The 22177-nt window shown below is 38.0% G+C and overlaps 1 protein-coding gene across 4 annotated transcripts in view; it reads right to left on the reverse strand.

Annotated features, from left to right (window-relative positions):
* The window catches only part of PRDM5 (PR/SET domain 5), a 243486-nt gene that overhangs the window by 165798 nt on the left and 55511 nt on the right, over positions 1–22177 (reverse strand). For all 4 annotated transcript variants that reach the window (XM_053573313.1, XM_053573370.1, XM_053573353.1 and 1 more), the window contains exon 3: positions 9378–9500. In XM_053573313.1, the coding sequence (XP_053429288.1) occupies positions 9378–9500 (123 nt within the window). The remainder of the gene's footprint in view (positions 1–9377; positions 9501–22177) is intronic.

Here is a 22177-nt window from a genome sequence, read left to right on the forward strand (position 1 = left end):
GGGAGAAAAAGATTCCAGGCATCTCTGGCTTGTGGGCTCTGCCCAGAAATATCCCTTTGGGAATGCAGGGACACAGCAAGAGACTTCTGGACCCCATGAGGAGGACAAAAGCAGTGGAAAAGTGGCAAGTGATTTTCATAGGTCTGAGGCTGCCACAACTATAACTGTAACAGCAGTGAGACTGGAGATAGGGAAGGCCTTCCCTCTGCGTTGTTTTGTTTTTTTGGACTTGGGCACTCAGTTGAATTACCTTGGGAGAACTTGGGCAAGAGTGCGGGTGACTTTAAGCATTGTCCGGGACTGAGCCTCTGGGTCAGAACGGAGCTAACATTGTTTGGCTGTAGGCCCACACAGCCATTATGGGAGAATTGCCCTGTAGGCTCTGCCCTCAAGGTCTCAGAGCTAGGCTCCGGCTGGGAGACCTTGAGCAAGTGATCTAGTGACTATGAGCAGCACCAGAGGCCAGGACTGAGACACCAGGGAAGAGCAGAGCTTTCAGTGTTTGGCAGTAGGAGGGCTGCCTTGCAGCCTCAGCTCTCAGGGGCATAGATTGAGGCCAGTTTGGGCACACCAGATAAGCAGGCAGCCACTTCAGGAGAAATTCCAGCCACAAGTGCTTTCCAGGGAAAGCTTCTGCTTAGCCACGGTTAATGGCTTAAAGTGTCTTTTAAGTGGGCTAAGGAGAGATTCAGGATCTCAACCCTGTGGGGTTTGAGGGCAAGGAAGTCAGCAGAGGCCTCCAGTCTCCACTGTATCAACATTGTGATTAGTATCTCATACCCCAGAAGATCATCTGTTGCCCAGACAATATACAGCAAGATATATATACTGCTTTGTTTTGTTTTCTTTTTATTTCAACGTTTTCCCCCTAGCTTTTTTTTTCTTTCTTAATTTTTCTAGTTTAAATATAATTTTCCATTGCTGCCTTCTTCAATAATAAGAACTTCATTTTTGCTAGTCCTTCTGCCCCTATTATTTGGTTATTCCCACAATTTTATCCTGTTAGGTTTTCTGTTTATTTGTTTTGGTTTGATTCATACTATTTGTCTTTCCTCTCTATTTGGTAGAGGTGGGGTACCATGTCTGCTCAGGCTCACTAAACCACCCAGAGGTTGGGCGTTTTTAAGGTTGGGTCAAAGTACCTTACGGTACACCTTTATTACTCCTGTCTCCCTCATTCTATCCCTCTCTTCTTTTTGTCAATATTCTCTTTTACTCACCCCCTCTCCTTTCTCTTTTTTCTTTTTTTTTAAAATCTTTTTTCCCTTCTTGCTCTTCAATCTTCTTATCCTTTTAGTCCTATACCAAAAGGACTCATAGAAACATTAGGCCAGAGGCATGGTAACTTGAAGACCAAGAGGAAGTGAAAAGAAAATTAGGGAAAGGAAACAGATAAACTAAAACATTCATGAGGAAGAATCAACAGAAAAATCCTGGCAATAAGAAAAAACAGTCCAGAGCAACCCCACCAAGGAACCATGAGGTAGAGGATTCTACCTATAAAAAATGTTAGAAATGACAGAAGGGGAATTTAAAATACAAATGATAAAAACAATGAAGAAAATTTTGCTAGGAAAGTGAAAAATAACAAAAATGAAATCCAAAAACAGAATCAAATAAGAGATGAAGAATATAGAAAGGATATAAGTTTCATAGTTCTCTTTACAGAAATCTTTCATGTCCTTTGTTAGGTAAACTCCCAAATATTTCATTTTCTTTGGCACTACTGTGAAAGGAATAGAGTCCTTGACTGTTGTTTCAGCTTGACTATTGTTGGTATATACAAAGGCTACAGATTTATGAGTATTGATTTTGAAACCTGAGATGCTGCTGTATTCCTTGATCACTTCTAACAATTTTATAGTAGAATCCCTGGTGTTTTCCAGATACACAATCATATCATCTGCAAAGAGTGAAAGTTTGATCTCTGATCCTACATGGATACCCTTGATTGCCTTTTCTTGCCTAATTGCGATGGCTAAGACTTCCATTACAATGTTGAAAAGCAATGGAGACAATGGGCAACCTTTCCTGGTTCCTGATCTGAGTGGAAATGTTTTCAATTTAACTCCGTTCAACACAATATTGGCTGTGGGTTTGCTGTGTCGTTTGATAGACGATCTCTATCAGTATAAGAAATGTCCTTTCTATACCAATTTTCTTAAGTGTTCTGATCATGACAGGATGCTGGATATTACCAAAAGCTTTTGAAATAGCTGAAGATGTTAACAAATGGAAAAATACACCATGCTCATGGCTGGGAAGAATCAATATTGTTAAAATGTCCACATTACCCAAAGCAATCCCTATCATTTTAATGCAATCCCTATTAAAGTTCCACTGTCACACTTTAAAGATCTTAAAAAAATAACACGTCATTTTGTATGGAATCAGAAAAAAACCTCAAATAGCCAAGATATTACTCAGAAATAAAAACAAAGCAGGAGGAATCATTCTACCAGACCTTAGATTATACTATAAATCGATAGTGATCAAAACAGCATGGTACTGGTGCAAAAACAGAGAGGTAGATGTATGGAACAGAATAGAGAACCAAGAGATGAACCCAGCTGCTTACCATAATTTGATTTTCGATAAGCCAATTAAAAACATTAAGTGGGGAAAAGATTCCCTATTTAACTAATGGTGCTGGGTGAACTGGCTGGTGACCTGTAGAAGACTGAAACTGGACCCACACCTTTCACCATTAACTAAGATAAACTCTAGCTTCACATCAGAATTCTATCAAACCTTTAAAGAAGAGCTTATTCCTATACTGCAGAAATTATTCCAAAAAATGGAGGAGGAAGGATTCTTCCCCAACACTTTCTATGAAGCAACATCACCCTGATACCAAAACTAGGAAAAGACCCAACTAAAAAGGAGGACTTCAGACCAATTTCACTAATGAATATAGATGCAAAAATTCTCAACAAATCCTAGGCAATAGATTACAGTTTATCATCAAAAAAGTCATACATCATTATCAAGTAGGTTTCATCCCAGGAATGCAAGGCTGGTTTAACATACACAAGGCCATAAACAGAAGCAACAGTATCAACAGAAGCAAAAACAAAGACCATGTGATCCTTTCAATAGATGCAGAAAAAGCATTCGATAAAATCCAGCATCCTTTTCTAATTAAAACACTGAAGAGTACAGGCATAGATGGCACGTTCCTTAAACTGATCTAAGCCATCTGACAAGCCCATAGCTAACATGTTACTGAATGGAGTAAAACTGAAAGCTTTTTCACTTAGAACTGGAACCAGACAAGGTGGTCCTCAATTGCCACTACTACTCAACATAGTGCTGGAAGTTCTAGCCAATACAATTAGGCAAGACAAGGAAATAAAGGGCATCCAAATGGGAGCAGAGGAGGTCAATCTCTCCCTATTTGCTGATAATATGATCTTATACTTAGAGAACCCCAAAGACTCAACCATAAGACTCCTGGAAGTCATCAAAAAATACAGTAATGTCTCAGGATATAAAATCAATGTCCACAAGTCAGCAGCCTTTGTATATGCCAATAACAGTCAAGATGAGAAGCTAATTAAGGACACAACTCCCTTTCCACAACTTCAAAGAAAATCAAATACCTAGGAATATACCTAACAAAAGAGGTGAAGGACCTCTATAAAGAAAATTATGAAACCCTAAGAAAAGAAATAGCAGAGGACATTAACGAATGGAAGAACATACCATGCTCATGGCTGGAAAGAATCAACATTGTTAAAATGTCTATACTTCCCAAAGCAATCTATAGATTCAATACCATCCCTATCAAAATACCAACATCATACTTTCAAGACTTGGAAAAAATAATTCTTCATTTTGTATGCAACCAGAAAAAAACCCAGATAGCTAAGGCAGTTCTTAGTAATAAAAACAAAGCTGGGGTCATCAGCCTACCACAATTTAGGCTGTACTATAAGACCATAGTAGTCAAAACAGCATCATACTACTGGCACAAAAATAGAGACACAGACATCTGGAATCGAACAGAAAACCAGAAATGAAACCAACATCTTACAATCACCTCATCTTCGATAAACCAAACAAGAATATACACTGAGGGAAAGAATCCCTATTCAATAAATGGTACTGGGAGAACTGGATATCCACATGTAAAAGACTGAAACTGGACCCACACCTTTCTCCACTCACAAAAATTGATTTAAGATGGATAAAGGACCTAAATTTAATGCATGAAACAATAAAAATCCTCAAAGAAAGCATAGGAAAAAACACCTGATGATATTGGCCTAGGGAAAGACTTTATGAAGAAGACTTCCGTGGCAATTGCAACAACAACAAAAATAAACAAATGAGATTTAATTAAACTGGGGTAAAAGCTTTTACCACCCCCATTTCCAGTGATACTACCTACCTAACTAGTATCCAGCATTACCCACTCCAGAGCAGGCAGAGTGTGCAAAAATTTCTTGTTTAAAAAAGCTGAAAATTGGCTTAGCATGAGCAAATAATCCTAGCAATCTTAACCTATCCCTAGGGACGCCAAACTACACGATACCTAATAAAGGTCTCAGCACACAGCGCAGGAAGGTATCTTCCCCATAGGGCTCATGTTGTGTCTATGAAGTCCTGGTTGTTTGTCCAAAGAGGAGACATGCTCGCAGCCACACCAAGCACAATAGCATAACAAACAGTACTCGAGTGGCCTAAGAAGATGCTCCCCAGTGCACCTGACCACAGAAGAACTCTGAGCAGCAGGGGCAGAGGCTGCCAGCTGGGGCAGGCTCACCTGGACTCAGTCGCTCCACACTGCAGGTTGTCTCTTGAGAAATGGATATTTACTGAGACATCTTCCACACACACACAGTTTTACTAGATACCTTGGGAAGGCTTTATAAGAAACAAAACAGATTTTACTCTGTTTCACATAAAGACAAAACAATAAAAACCAAAACTGCAAACCTGGCAGGAGTGACAACGAAAGTCCTAGCTAACATACACTGGCATGGCCAGGCACAGCCTGTTTTCTTGCACTGCATTCCACTTCGCGGACACTGCCTGTTTTACAAACTGATGGTCTGTGGAACCCCTGCATCCAGCAAGTTCATCAGAGCCCTTTTTTCCAACAGCATGTGCTCACTTTCTGGCTCTGTGTCACTTTTTCTTAATTCTCACAGTATTTCAAAGGTTTTCATTATTATTGTATCAGTTATGGTGATCTATAATCAGTGAACTTTGATGTTACTGTTACACCTGCTTTGGGGGTACCATGAACCACGCTCACGTAAGACGGCAAACGTTAATTGATAAATGTGTTCAGACTGCACCACTGACCAGCCGTTCTCCCATCTCTCTCCCTTTTCTGGGGCCTCCCAATTCCCTGAGACACAATATTAAAATTAGGCAATGGGGAATCTAAAGTGACATCAGAACTGGAATGCAACTGTGCTGGGATCTCAGTGCCCAGTGCCCTCTCATTTAGGAAGTACCTGCATCCTGACACCCTCATGATGTTGCCCAGAACCAAAATATTTTCTCATGTGCCCCTTTTTCTTAGAACACCAAGCCAACTTTTCAACTTACGTTGATGATAATCTATGGTGAACAGTACAAGGGAAGTTATGTTTGAAAATAAGTCCTTAAGAACACGAGATGTAACACGCTATCTCGAAAATTTTCAAAGAATTCAAAATTTCAACTCTAAATAGCATAATAATGTCAAATACTCATCTACCAAAAGATCAGAAATTCTTCGGAGCCTGCAAAACACTAATTAGTTCAAATTTTTTTCAAATACTATATATATATAGTTTTTCTTTTAACGCAACAAAATTAATTCAACAACATTTAATAAGAATCACCCAGGATGGCACCTGCAGCTCAAAGGAGTAGGGCGCCACCCCATATACCAGAGTTGGTGGGTTCAAACCTAGCCCTGGCCAAAAACTGCCAAAAAAAAAAAAAAAAAATCACCCATTTTTTTAATGGAACTTAATAATGTTTGCATTCGTTTTTAAGCCACACCTTTCACATTTAGAATTTTCTAGTCATAGTTGGAAACTTTTCAGGAATCTGAACATACAGTTCAAATGATTGTTCTGAAAAGTGGGCACGTGGGAAGAACTGTCTGCTTACTAGATCCTTCTTCGATAATTCAGATACTTAAGTCAGCATTTCCAAAGCAAATTTCCCAAAATCAAATAAATTGCAAAACTAGAAATGTAATCAAGTCTCCAAGAAGGAGTTTCAATCCTCTGCCAAAACAGACCTCAACTTCGTAATCCCTTGTTCAAAAAAGTTGGACCAAGTATTGATGTTTTCCACCAAGCAAGCCACATAGCCACAAATGTTTCTCATTTACTCCACTCCTGGGACATACAACTCAAATACAAAATTTCCTGAATACCCCAAATTTCAGATGCAATTTGGAATGCAAGTGATTCATAATGTTATTCAGAGAACATTATGATTTTCTCTTACCAACTCAATGTTTCTGGAATGCAATCCTCAAGAGACCATTCCAACCAATTAAAAGACTGACATGTCTTTCAGCCATGTGACCCAACTATTACACTCTCTGCCCCTAGCTCGGATGTGATTTTGAACCTAGCAATCTGCTACTCCAGCTACTGTTCAAATAAGAAAGATGTTACCTCAAGGGAGTTAGCAAAGACCCTTTTGGTAACAGTGCACTCAAACTCCCTGTTAAGAAAGTGCAAAACAGAAATAAAAGAAATTAAAGCCAGGTCATTTCTTCTGCACAAAATGCTGCTCACATGGGGCCTCTGAACAGACTTAAGATTCTAATTAAATTCAAAAGAGAAATCTCACAGAGCCTCTAGTTACCTAAATTCTATCCTAATCCCATCCCTACCTTACCCCACTTGTTAAGCCATTGATAATTTCTTAGAGTACCCAAGCTGCAACATTCATCTTTTGTAGATTCCCTAGCCTCTTTCAATGAAAAAAACACAGTTGAAAAAGAGGAATAAAAGTATTATATTGAAAGCACTAAATGAATGTGAGAATTCTGTGAGAATGTGAGAATTCCTTAGAAAATGTGAATAATAAAAGTGAGACGAGTGTAAGTGCCTAAAATATGATAAAATATAGGGCATATTAGAGCAACAAATGTGGATAATAAAAGATCTAGATAAACACTTACTGATGTAGTTCTTCATTAACTAAAGGTATCATTGTTAGCAAAATGTACAGTTAAGTGGAACTCTTAAACAAGGATTGCCTGAAGGAGCGTGAGGCATAAAGTTTCTCAAACTAAAGGAATTTGAGGAAAGCTTAAAATTATCATTTATACATTAACTTAAAAGATCTAGTTTAAGTAATATTCCTTATAAACACAATGATGGAAAACCTACCAAACAGTGACTCAAAATAAATTCATAAAGGCAATTTCAAGAAGCCATGAAAAGACTTGAAAAGAAAACAATCTCTACATGTAAAAAAAAAACCAAAAAACTTAAATATGTGGTTGGATCAATGCATGTCATGAATATATCTAAAAAGTAGCTTTAATATCTTTGGCTACTTTTTTTTCTTTTCTTTTTTTTTTCTTTTTGAGACAGAGTCTCACTATGTCGCCTTTGGTAGAGTGCCATGGCATCACAGCTCACAATTTATGCCCTCAAACTTTTGGGCTTATGTAATTCTCTTGCCTCAGCCTACAAGTAGCTGGGACTACAAGCACCGGCCACGATGCCCAGCTATTTTGTTGTTGTTGTTTTTGTCATTGTTGTTTTTACCCGGCCCAGGCCAGGTTCGAACCCACCAGCCCCGGTGCATGTGGCTGGGGCCCTAACCACTGAGCTACAGGCACCAAGCCTATCTTTGGCTACTAATGACCCAATTTTCCATACCACCTCAGATGTTTGATAAATTCCTATCTCATGTATCAATACAAAAGCAACAGTAATAACATTGATTATTTAATACTTATTGTAAAATTGGTTACATGACAACATTAAAAAATAGAATATTCTAAATAACTTTCATGAATACTTTAGAACCTAATTTTGTGCATTGTTCCTCTTGTCACTGTTGATTTTATACTCATAATTGAATAAAATCATTATAATCCTCAACAAATGATCAAACTATAATAATTTCTATAAATAAATGACCATATATATGAATCTTCTAGAACAGGATACAAGATAGACACTCAAATACTATACTGTTGTTTCCTCATTCTTTTTCCTCCTCTTCTTGCTTCTGCCAACCACAGCTTCACTCCCTGTTCTGTAGTTTAAGATCTAGAAGGCTGAGCTTTCACACTGATCAATTCTTCACCAGAACTCAACGTTTCCTTATGCTCTTAGTCTTCTGAAAAATGCATCTTAATTATAGAGCTACTCTAAAAACCGAATCTTTTTCTCTTCTGACCTGAAGTTCCACTGAAGGATCACCTAAGTTCAACTCATACTTTGTATCAGAACCTCATGTTATGTTCAGCAATATACTAGGACACAGAGAAAGGAATTCAGTAAAACGTGGTTCCCGGAAGTCAACTAGACTGAGCCACAGGGTACCAGATAGTTGGTCTAACATTATTCTAGTTGTATATGTGAAAGTGTTTTGGGATGAGATTAACATTTAAATTGGGGGACCTGAATAAAGTATATCACCCTTCATCACGTGGGCGGGCCTCATCCAATCATATTAAAGGCCAGAATAGAACAAAGTGCTGACCCACCTTCAAGCAAGAGAGAACTGTCCTGCCTGACAGCCTCAGAACTGGAACATTGGCTCTCCCTGCCCGGTGGGCTTTCAAGTGAGTCACTGGCTCTTCCTGGTTCTACAGCAACTTCAGGCTCTGGACTGAACTGAGATACCAGCTCTGTAGTTTGGGGATTTACCAGCCTCCATAGTCACATGAGCCAGTTCTCTCACCTATACACACATAGATATCCCCTGTTGGTTCCATTTCTCTGAAAAACCACGACTAACACAACACCCCCAACAAGCTCTAACTCTAGTCATGGGGAATATACGCACATAAACCTTCCCTGTAAAGCCTTTCCTAAACAATAATACAGAGTATAGTACTACAAACAAAATAAACTTTCAAACCAAAAATACTATCAATAAACACTCACTGAAGAAAACGAACATACTTGAAACCAAGATCTGGCAAGGACAATATCAGACTATGTAACTCACTCCCTCAAGAATTCTCATAAAGTGAGTGATCTGGTGTTAATTTACAGAGAGGCTTGCCCTTCTCTGCATATGCCGACGAGATGAGATTTCTCTGCTTTTATGAGTTAGTTACCATTATTTGAAGCAGGTTATTGGGAAATAAATTTAAAATTGGGAGTAGAGTTATATTAATTCATTCCCCCTAACAGTGCCTAGTACAAATAAGAAGCAAATAAGCTCACTTGAATGGCAGCCAAGTTCTTCTGCTCCTGAGACGGTGCCTCGTGAACAAAGCGAAGCCAGTTGGAGTGCCGTGGGTTGGTAGCATCCAAAATGTATAAAACCTCTCCCTTACTCCCACGAACCTGAAACATAAAAGGCTCCTGAGTTTATAGCTGAAGTCAGTATTAGCCATCCTAAACATATCAAGAAAAGAACATGGTATTTTTTCTGTAAGTACATACCTTTTTTATTGACAGATGTTACATGCGAGATCAATATGCATTCTTCCCTTAAACATATGTACAAATAGAGCCTACTGTCATTTGGCAAATATCTAAATGACACACAATCGCAATCAACTCTCAGAAACACCCTGTATGGATAGCTGTTTTCTAGTCAGAATTATTTTTCGTTGTAGGTATATTTTAATATACATGTTATGATCACAGTTTTTCAGGGGATACTCATAATTGTAACTCTTCTCCTTTTCTCCATAGAAGAATGTAGGATTGCTTGCTTCCCTATTGTGGGGGGTGGGACTAGAACAATTACTTGAGTTTCTCTCTCTACCTGCTTACTGAATCATCTCCATAAAAGGAGAACTTGCTAATCTAACCAGGGAGAATCTAACATCCAATGGGACGCAATTTTACATAGTTTACTAGCAGATGAATGAAATAGGTTTCACGTGGTCTTTCCATGGCCTACTCATGGATTGCTGAGGACAATGGGATCTCTGTTTTTGTCTCAGGCCATAAGTCCTCACTGGTCAGACTTACTCTACCTTCAACTGGAGGGGAGAAGTAACTACCAAAGGAACAGGCAGTCCATTAGACATTCCTGAATCCAAACCTCTGCATTATGGGTTACTAGGCACTCGCCCAGTCTTATAAAACATGGTGTACCAATTTATGAGTCCATTGGTTAGCACACAGTACTTGTACAACATAGATACCAATTCCCATTCAACTTTCATTTCATATTTATAGTTATATTTATATGAGAATATAAGAGAAGGGGGGGAGAAGAGGAAGTGATTAATACTCCAGACTCATAACACCAAGTAACACACAGAAAAAAGGCTACAAAATCACCATTGCAGATTTGGTGTAGTAAGAAACAAATTCCAGATTTCCAAACTTTTATTTTATAAAAGGAAAAACAAAAAGCCCAATACGTTATGTAATTTTATGATACATTTGGACAACCTTTCATTCAATGAATAATTATTGAGTCCTTAACCATTTAAGGAACTAAGAATCTTTCAAAGAACAAGACAGAGCCCCTGACCTCACAGTACTTAAAAGTAAAACATAGACTCTAACTTCCCATGAAGGCGAGCACTATGACAACAATTAAAGCAGAGGAAGAGAAAATAGTCCTGGGAGAAGGGCTCTATCAGATGGATGGTCTGGTAAAGTCTCTTTGAGGAGGTGGCCTGAGAAAAGTTCTAAAGGAAGGGAGGGAATGGGCCGGTGACACGCTAGAGAAAGAGTGCTTTCAGGCAGAGGGAACAGCAAGTCAAGGGCAAGTAGAAAGGCCTTGAGTTTGGAACCGAGTTAGGTGTATTCAAATAACAGTAGGAAGGTGATGGTGCTAGAAGGGGAGGAGCAATAGAGAAAGTGGTGGGCGCTGAGAACAGATAGACTAGCAGATTATACAGGGACCCCCAAGATCAGAAAGCCAGCTATATGGTTACTTTGGATATATACAGTCATTTTTACCCAAAAATCTGTTATGAAAACATCCACTACATTCACTACAAAAATTAATAGTTCAAGATTCTAACATACTTGTCCAGGAAATAATAGTTAGCCTGCTCCTACTAGCTGATAGACTCTCATGCTTCTCAAAACATTCCTATATTTTTAAAGATCCTCAATAATCATTTTGAAAATTCCTCTTCTGAAATGCCAAACCCTCACTGGGAAGGAGGAATTTAATTTTCAATAATATAATTGGTAAAAGAGGAACTGAGGACTATAACTACCTCGTGTGCATACATGCTTCTTTCTGTGTGAAGCTACGGGCATTTCTAATACTTCTCACTAAATAAAAAGCCCACACAGAGGATGTGTTCTGGGAAGCACCTGAAAACCGCCCTCCCCTCTGCTCACCCCCAACCCAGGACCCTCACTGCCCACAGGGAGGGGGTGCCAAAACACCCAGCAAGACGGCCAGGACAGAGAACAGCTCCACATCTCCCCCCAAGAGGATGCCAGCTCACATTGCTTTTGGCAAAAGATTTGGGTATAAAGTCCCTCCTTTCAAGTATCTGCATAGCTATTGTAACAAAACCATTTCTACTGAGGAGCCACTAAATTAAGCATAGCAGGTAGCAAGGCCACGAGATATTTGAAAGAAAAAAATTTCTCAGGAGAACTGATAACTAAAACTTAACAACTACTGCTGAAATCCACACAAGCCAGGAACTTTACGTAGAGAAAAACCAGTGGGTTCCTCCTGCCATATCTCAGTTTGAGAGGCTGACACTACTCAGGGAAACCAGTTCACAGCCCTTCATGGTCACACATTTGTTACCCAGTATTAAGTACAATATATATCAGATGTGTTTGATATTTGGAATTCTTTCTTCAAAGACGTGAAGCATGACAAAGATTTCTCTGTAGCTTATTATAGTACACACACTTGAACTCTGGCCAGGGGCATTGTTCTTTATGTACTTCAACTTCTTCTCAGGCCCTTTCACTCTATGTTTAATCACTCAGTATTAGTCACCTATTTGCCTGTGAAGTCCATTGGATGTATATACTTTCTGGCTATTCCCTGGTCACACAATATTCCATTTTAAGAAAAATGCATAAGTTAACTTCATACTATCATAAAATTCTGAAATGAATTATTTTCAATGCATGCAAATTTACACACTTGATTTATAATCACTAAATTCTCATAATACCAGTGTCATACCCAAATAATATACTGTATGTTGCCTATGTATTCATATTTGAAATAACTTCCTTAGTTCATTAACAGAATCACTGCTCGCTTTATTCCAAACAGCCAAACAACTATTAAGTTCCTACAGTCTTTTCTCTTTGTAGTCTACCAGCTTTCTCTAGCTTTCATATAGCTGGTCACTTCATCCTTCCTCCATCCCTGTATTAAACACTTCACCAAGGCTGTCAGATTACCTGCAACTCTCATCTTCCCACTAACCACAGCATTCTGCTCACTGACACATCCTCTGAAAGAGACATTCAAAATAATCTAATTCATCCTTCTTCCCAGCAAAGCCAAACCAAAACATCTCCAGACAGATGGCTATCATTAAAGTCTCCATATCTGTTTTAATTTGATAGTGAACCCCAATGTAATAAATCAAACATTTTTAAAACCTAAGGAATAGAGAAGATTGAAAATTCCTCTTAAGAAGAAGACTGCCATGGCAATTGCAACAACAACAAAAATAAACAAATGGGACTTCCTTAAACTGAAAAGCTTCTGTACAGCTAAGGAGACAATAACCAAAGCAAAGAGACAACCTACACAATGGGAAAGGATATTTGCATATTTTCAATCAGACAAGCTTGATAACTAGGATCTATAGAGAACTCAAATTAATCCACATGAAAAAAGCCAACAATCCCATATATCAATGGGCAAGAGACATGAATAGAACTTTCTCTAAAGATGACAGACGAATGGCTAACAAACACATGAAAAAATGTTCATCATCTCTATATATTAGAGAAATGCAAATCAAAACAACCCTGAGATATCATCTAACCCCAATGAGAATGGCCCACATCACAAAATCTCAAAACTGCAGATGCTGGCGTGGATGTGGAGAGAAGGGAACACTTTTACGCTGCTGGTGGGACTGCAAACTAGTACGACCTTTCTGGAAGGAAGTATGGAGAAACCTCAAAGCACTCAAGCTAGACCTCCCATTTGATAACTGCAATCCCATTACTGGGCATCTACCCAGAAGGAAAAAAGTCCTTTTATCATAAGGACACTTGTACTAGACTGTTTATTGCAGCTCAATTTACAATCGCCAAAATGTGGAAACAGCCTAAATGCCCACCAACCCAGGAATGGATTAACAAGCCGTGGTATATGTATACCATGGAATACTATTCAGCTATTAAAAAAAATGGAGTCTTTACATCCTTCGTATTAACCTGGATGGAAGTGGAAGATATTATTCTTAGGAAAGCATCACAAGAATGGAGAAGCATGAATCCTATGTACTCGATTTTGATATGAGGACAATTAATCACAATTAAAGTTATGGGGGGGGAGGAAAAGCTGAAAGAGGGATGGAGGGAGGGGGGTGGGGCCTTGGTATGTGTCACACTTTATGGGGGCAAGACATGATTGCAAGAGGGACTTTACCTAACAATTGCAATCAGTGTAACCTGGCTTATTGTACCCTCAATGAATCCCCAACAATAAAAAAAAAAAAAAGAATATTTGCAAAAAAAAAAAAATTCTGAATAGAGATTGATGAAGAGATAACTAAGCAATGAGATATTTTATTTAAAATAACACTTTCTTATTGAATTAAATATGGGCTTGTTTAGGAACAGAGAAACATATATTAAAGTATTAAAAATGTAACAAAAAAAAAAAAGAAAAGAAAATTCCTCTTAAAACCATGTTCCAGCATCTCACTAACTTTTGCAGCTAAAGCATATTTTTTCCTTTGTCAAAACTAGTCTTCCACCAAATACCATCTTATTTTATTTGAACGTTCAAGGAAATGAAGTATATTGGTTACTGTCCTACTTAGGATAATAGTCTTCTGCACACCTGGAATGAAGTCAATGTTCTCATCTTGTAGTAAGTATCTTCTTGATTGCAAAATCCATTTTATTTGCACAGGCTTCCTATCCCAGTTATACCCAAAGGTTAGCTAAAGTAGGAAAGAGAAAGAAGTCCTCACATGGAAATGAAAATGTTCCTGCTGCCATGTAGTTGCTTGTATCTATACGACTTTGCCACTTTGTGTAGTATTTCATGAAAATTACCCCGCTACAGAAACTTGATAGGTTCTATCCTCTACTGCATATTACTGACATCACTACTCAAGGGTGTAAGACAAGGAACGTCCTGATCACTGCTAGCTGTATCTTTTTCCAGACTAAAGACCAGCAGTACTCAACACAACTCACAGTTGATTTTGTCTTCTCACCCAGGAAAGGATAGAGGAAATTACAAGCAAAAAAAGCAGCTCCGTTAGAGAAAACTCTAACATATCAGTGAAAGAAAAAAGTAAAAACATGTCGTCAGTACAAGTTTCCTTTCCTTCATCTTAAATATTTTATTAAATTGAGTCAACTATAGATAGAGATGCTCATTCATCATTTGGATGGTTCATTTTCAAAGGAGAAGGGTCTACATGATTACTTTTATTATTTTCCTTCAACCACTTCAAACGTCTGAAGAATTTTTCACTCACTACATACATTATAAGTTACTGAGCCTCATTTGTCCCCCCTTGAAGTGGTGAATCGTAACTGATAAATAGAATTTTATTTAACATATGATAAAATTGAATGGTAGTAAAACACAGTCAGTTCCGAAAGAAATTAGTAATAATGTCCTTAATGAGAAATTACAATATGCTCTGTTGCATGATTTATTTATTAAAAAAAATATATTTTCCTTCTTGTCTTTCAAATATATTTTCCTTCTTTGGCTTTACAAAGAAGGTAGTTTTATGCACTAAAATTTAGAGTACAGATGCCTTTAGAGTACAACATGTCATCATATTTTTGTATTTAAATTACAAGCATTCTTTCTGCAATTGTTTTTAATTGAAGTAAGTCCGTATGTCTTACCTTCAGTGTTTAATTAATCAGATTTCAGGGTATCTTTAAGAGCACAAAAAGCAAAATGTGTGCAAGTAGAGTAATCAATTCTGACAGTACACTTTTGTCAGATTTAAAACAAAGAGACATACACTTTCAGAAATCAGCCAGGATCATCACTAGGAAATTGTAGTGATTTAGAGTTTCCAAGAAAAGTGCCTGGGTTTTTATTCCCTGTAGATTGTTCAAGGGATTCTACCGAAAATTATTGCTTGCTTGGTGCTTATAAACACAAACACACACACTATATAGTGTATCTACTTATAACTCCCTCTACTCGCCCTTCTTATGCACTCCCCCTCATCAGTTACTATCCAGTAATCCAGACCCACCAAATCCTCAACTTCATGTGAAAACACAGATGGAGAGAGAACGTGAGCTTTTATAGATCCCTGTCTCTTTACTAAATAATATCATCCAGAACGTAATGAAGACAAAGTTAGTGCGAAATTTAAAAGAAATGATGAGAAAAGCGAAGTCTCTTTTTGTGACAAATATTTAGTGCTCTAAATATTTCAAATGGAAAGGAACCTCAGACAAGCGTTCTAGAGCAGCAAAAATGCTGAACTTGGGATCAAAACCTCAGGTGTTATCCAAGACTCTATCACTTTGGGCGAGTCATTTTCTCTCACTGAGCTCAGCTGACTTCTCCAAACTTCTAAAATATGAATAATAATAGCCTCTGCACTGTGACCTCACAGAAACTGAAAGCACCACTTGGAGTAAGATGCCTGAGGTTCTTTGTATCAATGAGTATTTTGCAATTACAAGATATTAGTAAAATGAAGACACAGTGGCTAACAGACACCCTGAAGCCAAACATTCTGCTTTCACTGGTGCAGCTGAGAAGTTACATTTTTCTTCCATGTCAACTTTTTCAAGGACATCAGACATGAAGGCTCTCCCAACACCACTATTCTGCTTGTCCATCATGCGGCAGCGGCAAACCCAGACGCCTTCTCAGCTCCACTGCCACTCTCTCTTACGCCAAACTAAAACACGGCGCTCTGGGAACCACTGCCACGAACCCCAACACAGCCCTCTCGAGGAGTCTAAAGTTTTCTTTCACATACAGCTCTTCAAATTTCTGAAGGCAGAAATCCTTCTGTTTTCTACTCTACAAGACAAATAACTCTTTCCTCCTCTGATGTGATTTTCAAGTTCCTTCATCGTCCTTATGAATACTCACTAACTTGCCAGAGCCCTCTTAACAAATGACAAAATACAACATCCAAAAAACTATTATGACCTATGATGGACACTCTTTCTACTGCAGCTTAAAAATCACAAAAGCTCTTTTTGGTTGCCACGTTTTACATTTAGCTGAGGTTGCCTTTATAAACAATTAGCTTATATTAAGGAAGATCTTGTGATACCGTCAAAGGTAAGTTTAATTTAGGAACCTGTCCAGGTTTATGCAGCTAAGCAAAACCTGCATCTGGACAACTGACCACTCAAGAGATGAAAGCCTTTTATTTGGCAAGATCTCAATAAATATTTTATTAGTTAAAAGTCCAGCTAATGTGTCTGTCTTATTTTTTAACAGCCATTACCTTTATTTCCTTTAAAACTTCAAAACTATTTTATGACAGGTAATTAGATTTAAAATATTAAAAAGCAGTCTGTGTCTTGGCTTTTAAAGTACTTTTCAAATTGGGTTTTTTTGTTTTGTTTTGTTTTGTTTTGTTTTGTTTTTGAGACGGAGTCTCATTATGTCACCCTGGGTAGAGTGCCGTAGCATCACAGCTCACAGCAACTTCAAACTCTTGGGCTCAAGCTATTCTCTTGCCTCAGTCTCCCAAGTAGCTGGGACTACAGGCACCCGCCACAACACTCGGCTATTTTGGCCTATATTTTTAAAAAAGAGAAATATCTGGCATACAGTGAAAGACATAGTGAAAAGCACTTCATCTTTTCCACAGTGAATGTATGAAAGTGCCTTAACAGAATAGCCACTGCCCCTTTCCATGGTTTCATAAATACATTCAGTTATTAGATATCAGTGGCATTTTGGGATAGGAAAGTGTTTTGCCACATAAAGAATAAAGTGGACTTAGCAGACATTTGTTTATTATACCCACCATTTATTCTGTAAAGAACACAGGAGTTTGTGCACAAGTGTCACCACATCTCTTTTGGTTACTTAGTGGCTTCTTTGTTTATTTTTTATTTTTGTCAACATAAGGTAGGTAACTTCTCTGTAAGTAAAAGTGTTATTTCACTAAAGATTAGAAAAATCCTATGAACAAAGCAGTGTCCACTGGATTCATAAGCAATCATTTCCAGAACTTTAAGTCCAGTTAAAGTTTTATGAACCCTTATGGCTGTCCAGTTTTCTAACAGGTATGAGACTTGCAGACTTCCAGCCGTGTGATAAATTTCTAGAGAAGTTTCCCTGTGGCCTAGTAAAAGGATACACAAAATGTACCAAATAATAATGAGCAATGTTGGTAACAAAATTCTAATCATCAAACATGAAATAATTTGGAAGAGCGGGTGGTCATGTATAAAATAATGGTAATATCCCAGGATCTGGAGATCACAGTTTTGATGGTGCTTTGAAAAGATTCTTTGTATTTGACAACTACTATGCAAACATTATGGAAACACTAAATAACAAGGAGCATCATTTAGGTCACAGAGACAAAGAAAAGAAAACAAAATTCACTTTTCCTTTGATCCTATCTCCTAACCTAAATTCCACCCCTAAATACACAGTTTTCTACAACTTTAACTAAATCCACCCAATCCATTTAAATCTACTGCATTCTCTTCACTTACACCTTCAAAACGTACATAACTCAATACAGAAACAAACTAATGATCTCAGAATATGAATATACCTAAGGCAATCCAAGAACTTTGAGTTACTAACGTAATTGTCAGAATCATCCAACAAACATGGTCCCGAGTGCAAAAAAGATCTAAGTGACCCCTCTTGTCAGTAAACAAAATTTACTGAACAACATACATTGCACATTTATTTATTAGTTATTTTTAAACATGCTATGAAAAGCTACAGATGAGATCTTAGAACACAGTTTACTTACTCAACTGACATCTTCAAAAGCAAAAAAAAAATTTTTTTTGAAAACCTCACGAAATAATGTAGTGATTGTTATAAAGTAAGTATATTCATATATACATGAATTTTATTAATTTCAAAAGCATTTAAGAGCACAGTAAGTAAAGCAAACAGCCCTTCAGAATGGGAGAAGATTTTTGCAGGTGATGCTTCCGACAAAAGCCTGATAACTAGAATCTACAGAGAACTCAAACTAATCAATAAGAAAAGAACAAATAACCCCATTTCTACGTGGGTAAGAGACCTAAACAGAAACATCTCTGACGAAGACAGGCACATGGCCTACAAACATTGAAAAAATGCTCATCATCCCTAATCATCAGAGAAATGCAAATCAAAACCACTTTGAGATATCATCTAACTCCAGTAAGATTAGTCCACATTACAAAATCCCAAAACTACAGACGTTGGTATGTATGCAGAGAGAAAGGAACACTTCTATACTGCTGGGGGTAATGCAAGCTAATACAACCTTTTTGGAAAGAAGTTTGGAGAACACTCAAGGCGCTAGAAGTGGACCTCCCGTTCAATCTTGTAATTCCTCTACTAGGTATATACCCAGATAATCAAAAATTATTTTACAACCAAGATATTTGCACCAGAATGTTTACTGTAGCCCAATTTATAATAGCCAAGACATGGACAACAGCCCAAGGGCCCATCCACCCATGAATGGTTTAACAAATTGTGGTATATGTACACCATGGAATACTATGCAGCCATAAAAAAGGATAGAGACTTCACAACTTTTATGTTTACCTGGATGGAGCCAGAACATATTCTTCTTAGTAAAGTATCTCAAGAATGGAAAAAAACAGTATCCAATGTACTCAATACTACTATGAAATCAATATATAATCACTTACACACTCATATGAATGGCAAAACATAACTATAGTCCAGAAAGTAGAAGGGAAAAGGAGAGAGAGGGGAGGGAGGGGGGACATGGGAGGAGGGAGGGTCCCAGCATCCCTCCCTTGCCAATAAAAACCTTTCATACAAAAAAAAAAGAAATGAGTATATAGCCAGGCGTTGTGGCGCTCACCTATAGTCCCAGCTACTTGGGAGGCTGAGGCAAGAGAATCACCTAAGCCCAGGAGTTGGAGGTTGCTGTGAGCTGTGTGATGCCACGGCACCCTACCAAGGGCAAAAAAGTGAGACTTTGTCTCTACAAAAAGAAAAAAAAAAAGAAAAGAAAGAAATGAGTATAATTGTGGTGGATGTGTTACTTAGTTTAATGGAAGCATTTCACATTGTATGTGAAAGCAGTACCCTGAACCCATAAATGCATCAATGTACGAAGTTATGATTTAATAAAAAATAAAAAGCATTTGGTATACATGGGTTTAAAACATCATACAGTGACAGGTCCTGAGGATGGACCAAGGTGGATATAAAGGAGCAGTGCAGATTGATCACACAAAGCTCCCAACAGACAGGTGTGTTACAAGAATCAACCCAGCAGGCCTGAGACTTTCAAAAAGGCCCACTTGCAAGACTGGCCCTTGGTTGACATGAGCAAACTTGGCTCTCAGACTGACTCCTTTCAACAGTTATTGGATAAGGGTGGTTTACTGTGCCTTGACTATTTGGGTAAGCAACAGTTGTTTATGCTAAACAACATCTGCCTTCCTTCTGGAAGTCTGGAATTTTGGCAGAAGGCACTTATGAGTTTCCAAAAAAATTGTGGGTACCAAATCTCTAACGGGCTTCCTTGTACAAAAACATCACCTATGTGTGGCTGCATTTTTATTACTGCTCAAAAAGTACATTGTGAGTGACCACTCTTGGGAGAGAGAGAGTGGTCTCTCTCTCTCTCTGTATACAGGTGCCTTCTGTGGACTCCACCCATGCCTTTTTCCCTTATGATCTAGCTATACGTCCTTACTATGTCACTGCACTAAATCTCAGCCATGAGTACAACTACATGCCGAGCCCTGTGAGTCTTAGAAAATCTTCAATGCTAGAGATGGCTTGGGAACCTTCCACACACAAGGTGAATTTAGTTCTAAGTGCTAAAAATGGGATACAAATTTGACAATAGAAGAAGTAAAATGTCATTTCAAGATCAACATACAACTATTTTATCACATAAATATTTAATTTATACAAATTAAACAAACCAAGGGACAAAAAAGGACATGAGAAAAAAATCGAAGAAAAATAAACTGAAAGAGTAAAGACCATTACTTTTCATAGCCCACAAATAAATCAACTCCACTTAGTGATCACGTAAGAAAGAATAATCAAGAGTAATTTTATTTATATGAGAATATTGCTTGTGAACTGGTTGCAGAACCTGAGCTCTGAAAAATATGACTGCACTATAAAGAAAATTATACTAATGAAAGAATGACAGAATTGCTTGGTCATTTTGTGCAGAGATGTGAAAATGATATTGGTAAGTTTGGTGGGGAAGATGTAGTTAGTAAAGGATGACAGTTGTCAAATTTGGTGGTGGCTGCAGCTACAGAATCAGAAGGAAAAAAGGATATAAATGGTGATAGTATCAGGTACAATGTTATGTCTTTCACCTAACAAAAATTTCAATGGCTAAGATTAATCAGGACCCAACCCGGTGGGGTAAAATATCCTGCTACATGGAGGAAGAGTGGAAATTCTGCAACATCTTGACTGGACTATGAAAGAGGAAGGGGGACAGGTGATAGATAACCAACTATACTAATGCGCAGGATGGACTGTGCGTAGAAGGAAAATTTTGTGAAAGATAAAAGAAACTAAATAGGCTATTACAGTGATCCAAAATGTGAATTAAAAGGTTCTGGAAATAAATAACAGCTAAAAATAAAAAATAATGGGTAGCCACAAAATTAACACCTTAGTATAATCTGTTTATGATATTGATACGAGTCACAAGCCAAGGAAAGAGCTGCAAATCTACAAAATTATGAGCCTGTGTGAACATGAGTGATCAGTCTCCCTGATGCTAAAGGAAAAATTAAAAAGGGGATGCCCAATTGAAAGGTAATAAATAGTAGGTGGCACCTGTGGCTCAGTGAGTAGGGTGCCAGCCCCATACACCAAGGATGGCAGGTTCAAACCTGGCTCCAGCCTAACTGCAACAAAAACTAGCCAGGATTGTGGCGGGCACCTGTAGTCCCAGCTACTTGGGAGGCTGAGGCAAAAGAATCGCCTAAGCCCAGGAGCTGGAGGTTGCTGTGAGCTGTGACGCCATGACATTCTACCGAGGAGAACAAAGTGAGACGAGACAAGAGAGAAAGAAAGAAGGAAGGGGAGGAAGGGGAGGAAGGGAAGGAAGGAAGGAAGGAAGGAAGGAAGAAAGAAAAGAAAGGTAATGGTAAACAGGAAGAGACAATGCTCGTATTCACTTTGGTAATTTTCACATATAAAAAGAAGACCTAAAAAGAAAGGTCCTTTTGGAATTAAAAAAACAGCTAAGGAGAAAATGAAAACTAAGAGTAAGAAGTATTGATTTAGAGTTGGTATCTAATATCTGAGAAGTCCAGTATCAAAAGAGAAAAAAAAAATCACACAAACCAATTGTCTAGAAGTTTTTAATCCAAGGCAGGTAACAACTAGAATAGACAGGCACACTACATAACCATAGAAAATAATATAAACACAAAAACTAAGAAATGTTTATATTGTATGCAATCAAAGAGGAAAATAGAAAATCTTCTCAAATCCTCCTCCTATGCTTCCTCAGGTGCATTGGCCAAAGATTCCCAACCCTCCATCTCCTAGGAGTGCCACCATACTGTGTAAAGATACTGATATATGACGCTCACATATAATTCACAGAAGGCTCTTGAGTGCCACAGAACAGTATCAGAAAGGGTAATTTACAAGATACCCTCCAAGTTCAGGAGTGGTTAGAAAAGTAAGTCTCTCCAAGAAGCTGATCTCTACTTGC

Source organism: Nycticebus coucang, chromosome 1 (genome assembly GCF_027406575.1).
Source record: "Nycticebus coucang isolate mNycCou1 chromosome 1, mNycCou1.pri, whole genome shotgun sequence".
NCBI classification, from domain to species: Eukaryota; Metazoa; Chordata; class Mammalia; order Primates; family Lorisidae; genus Nycticebus; species Nycticebus coucang.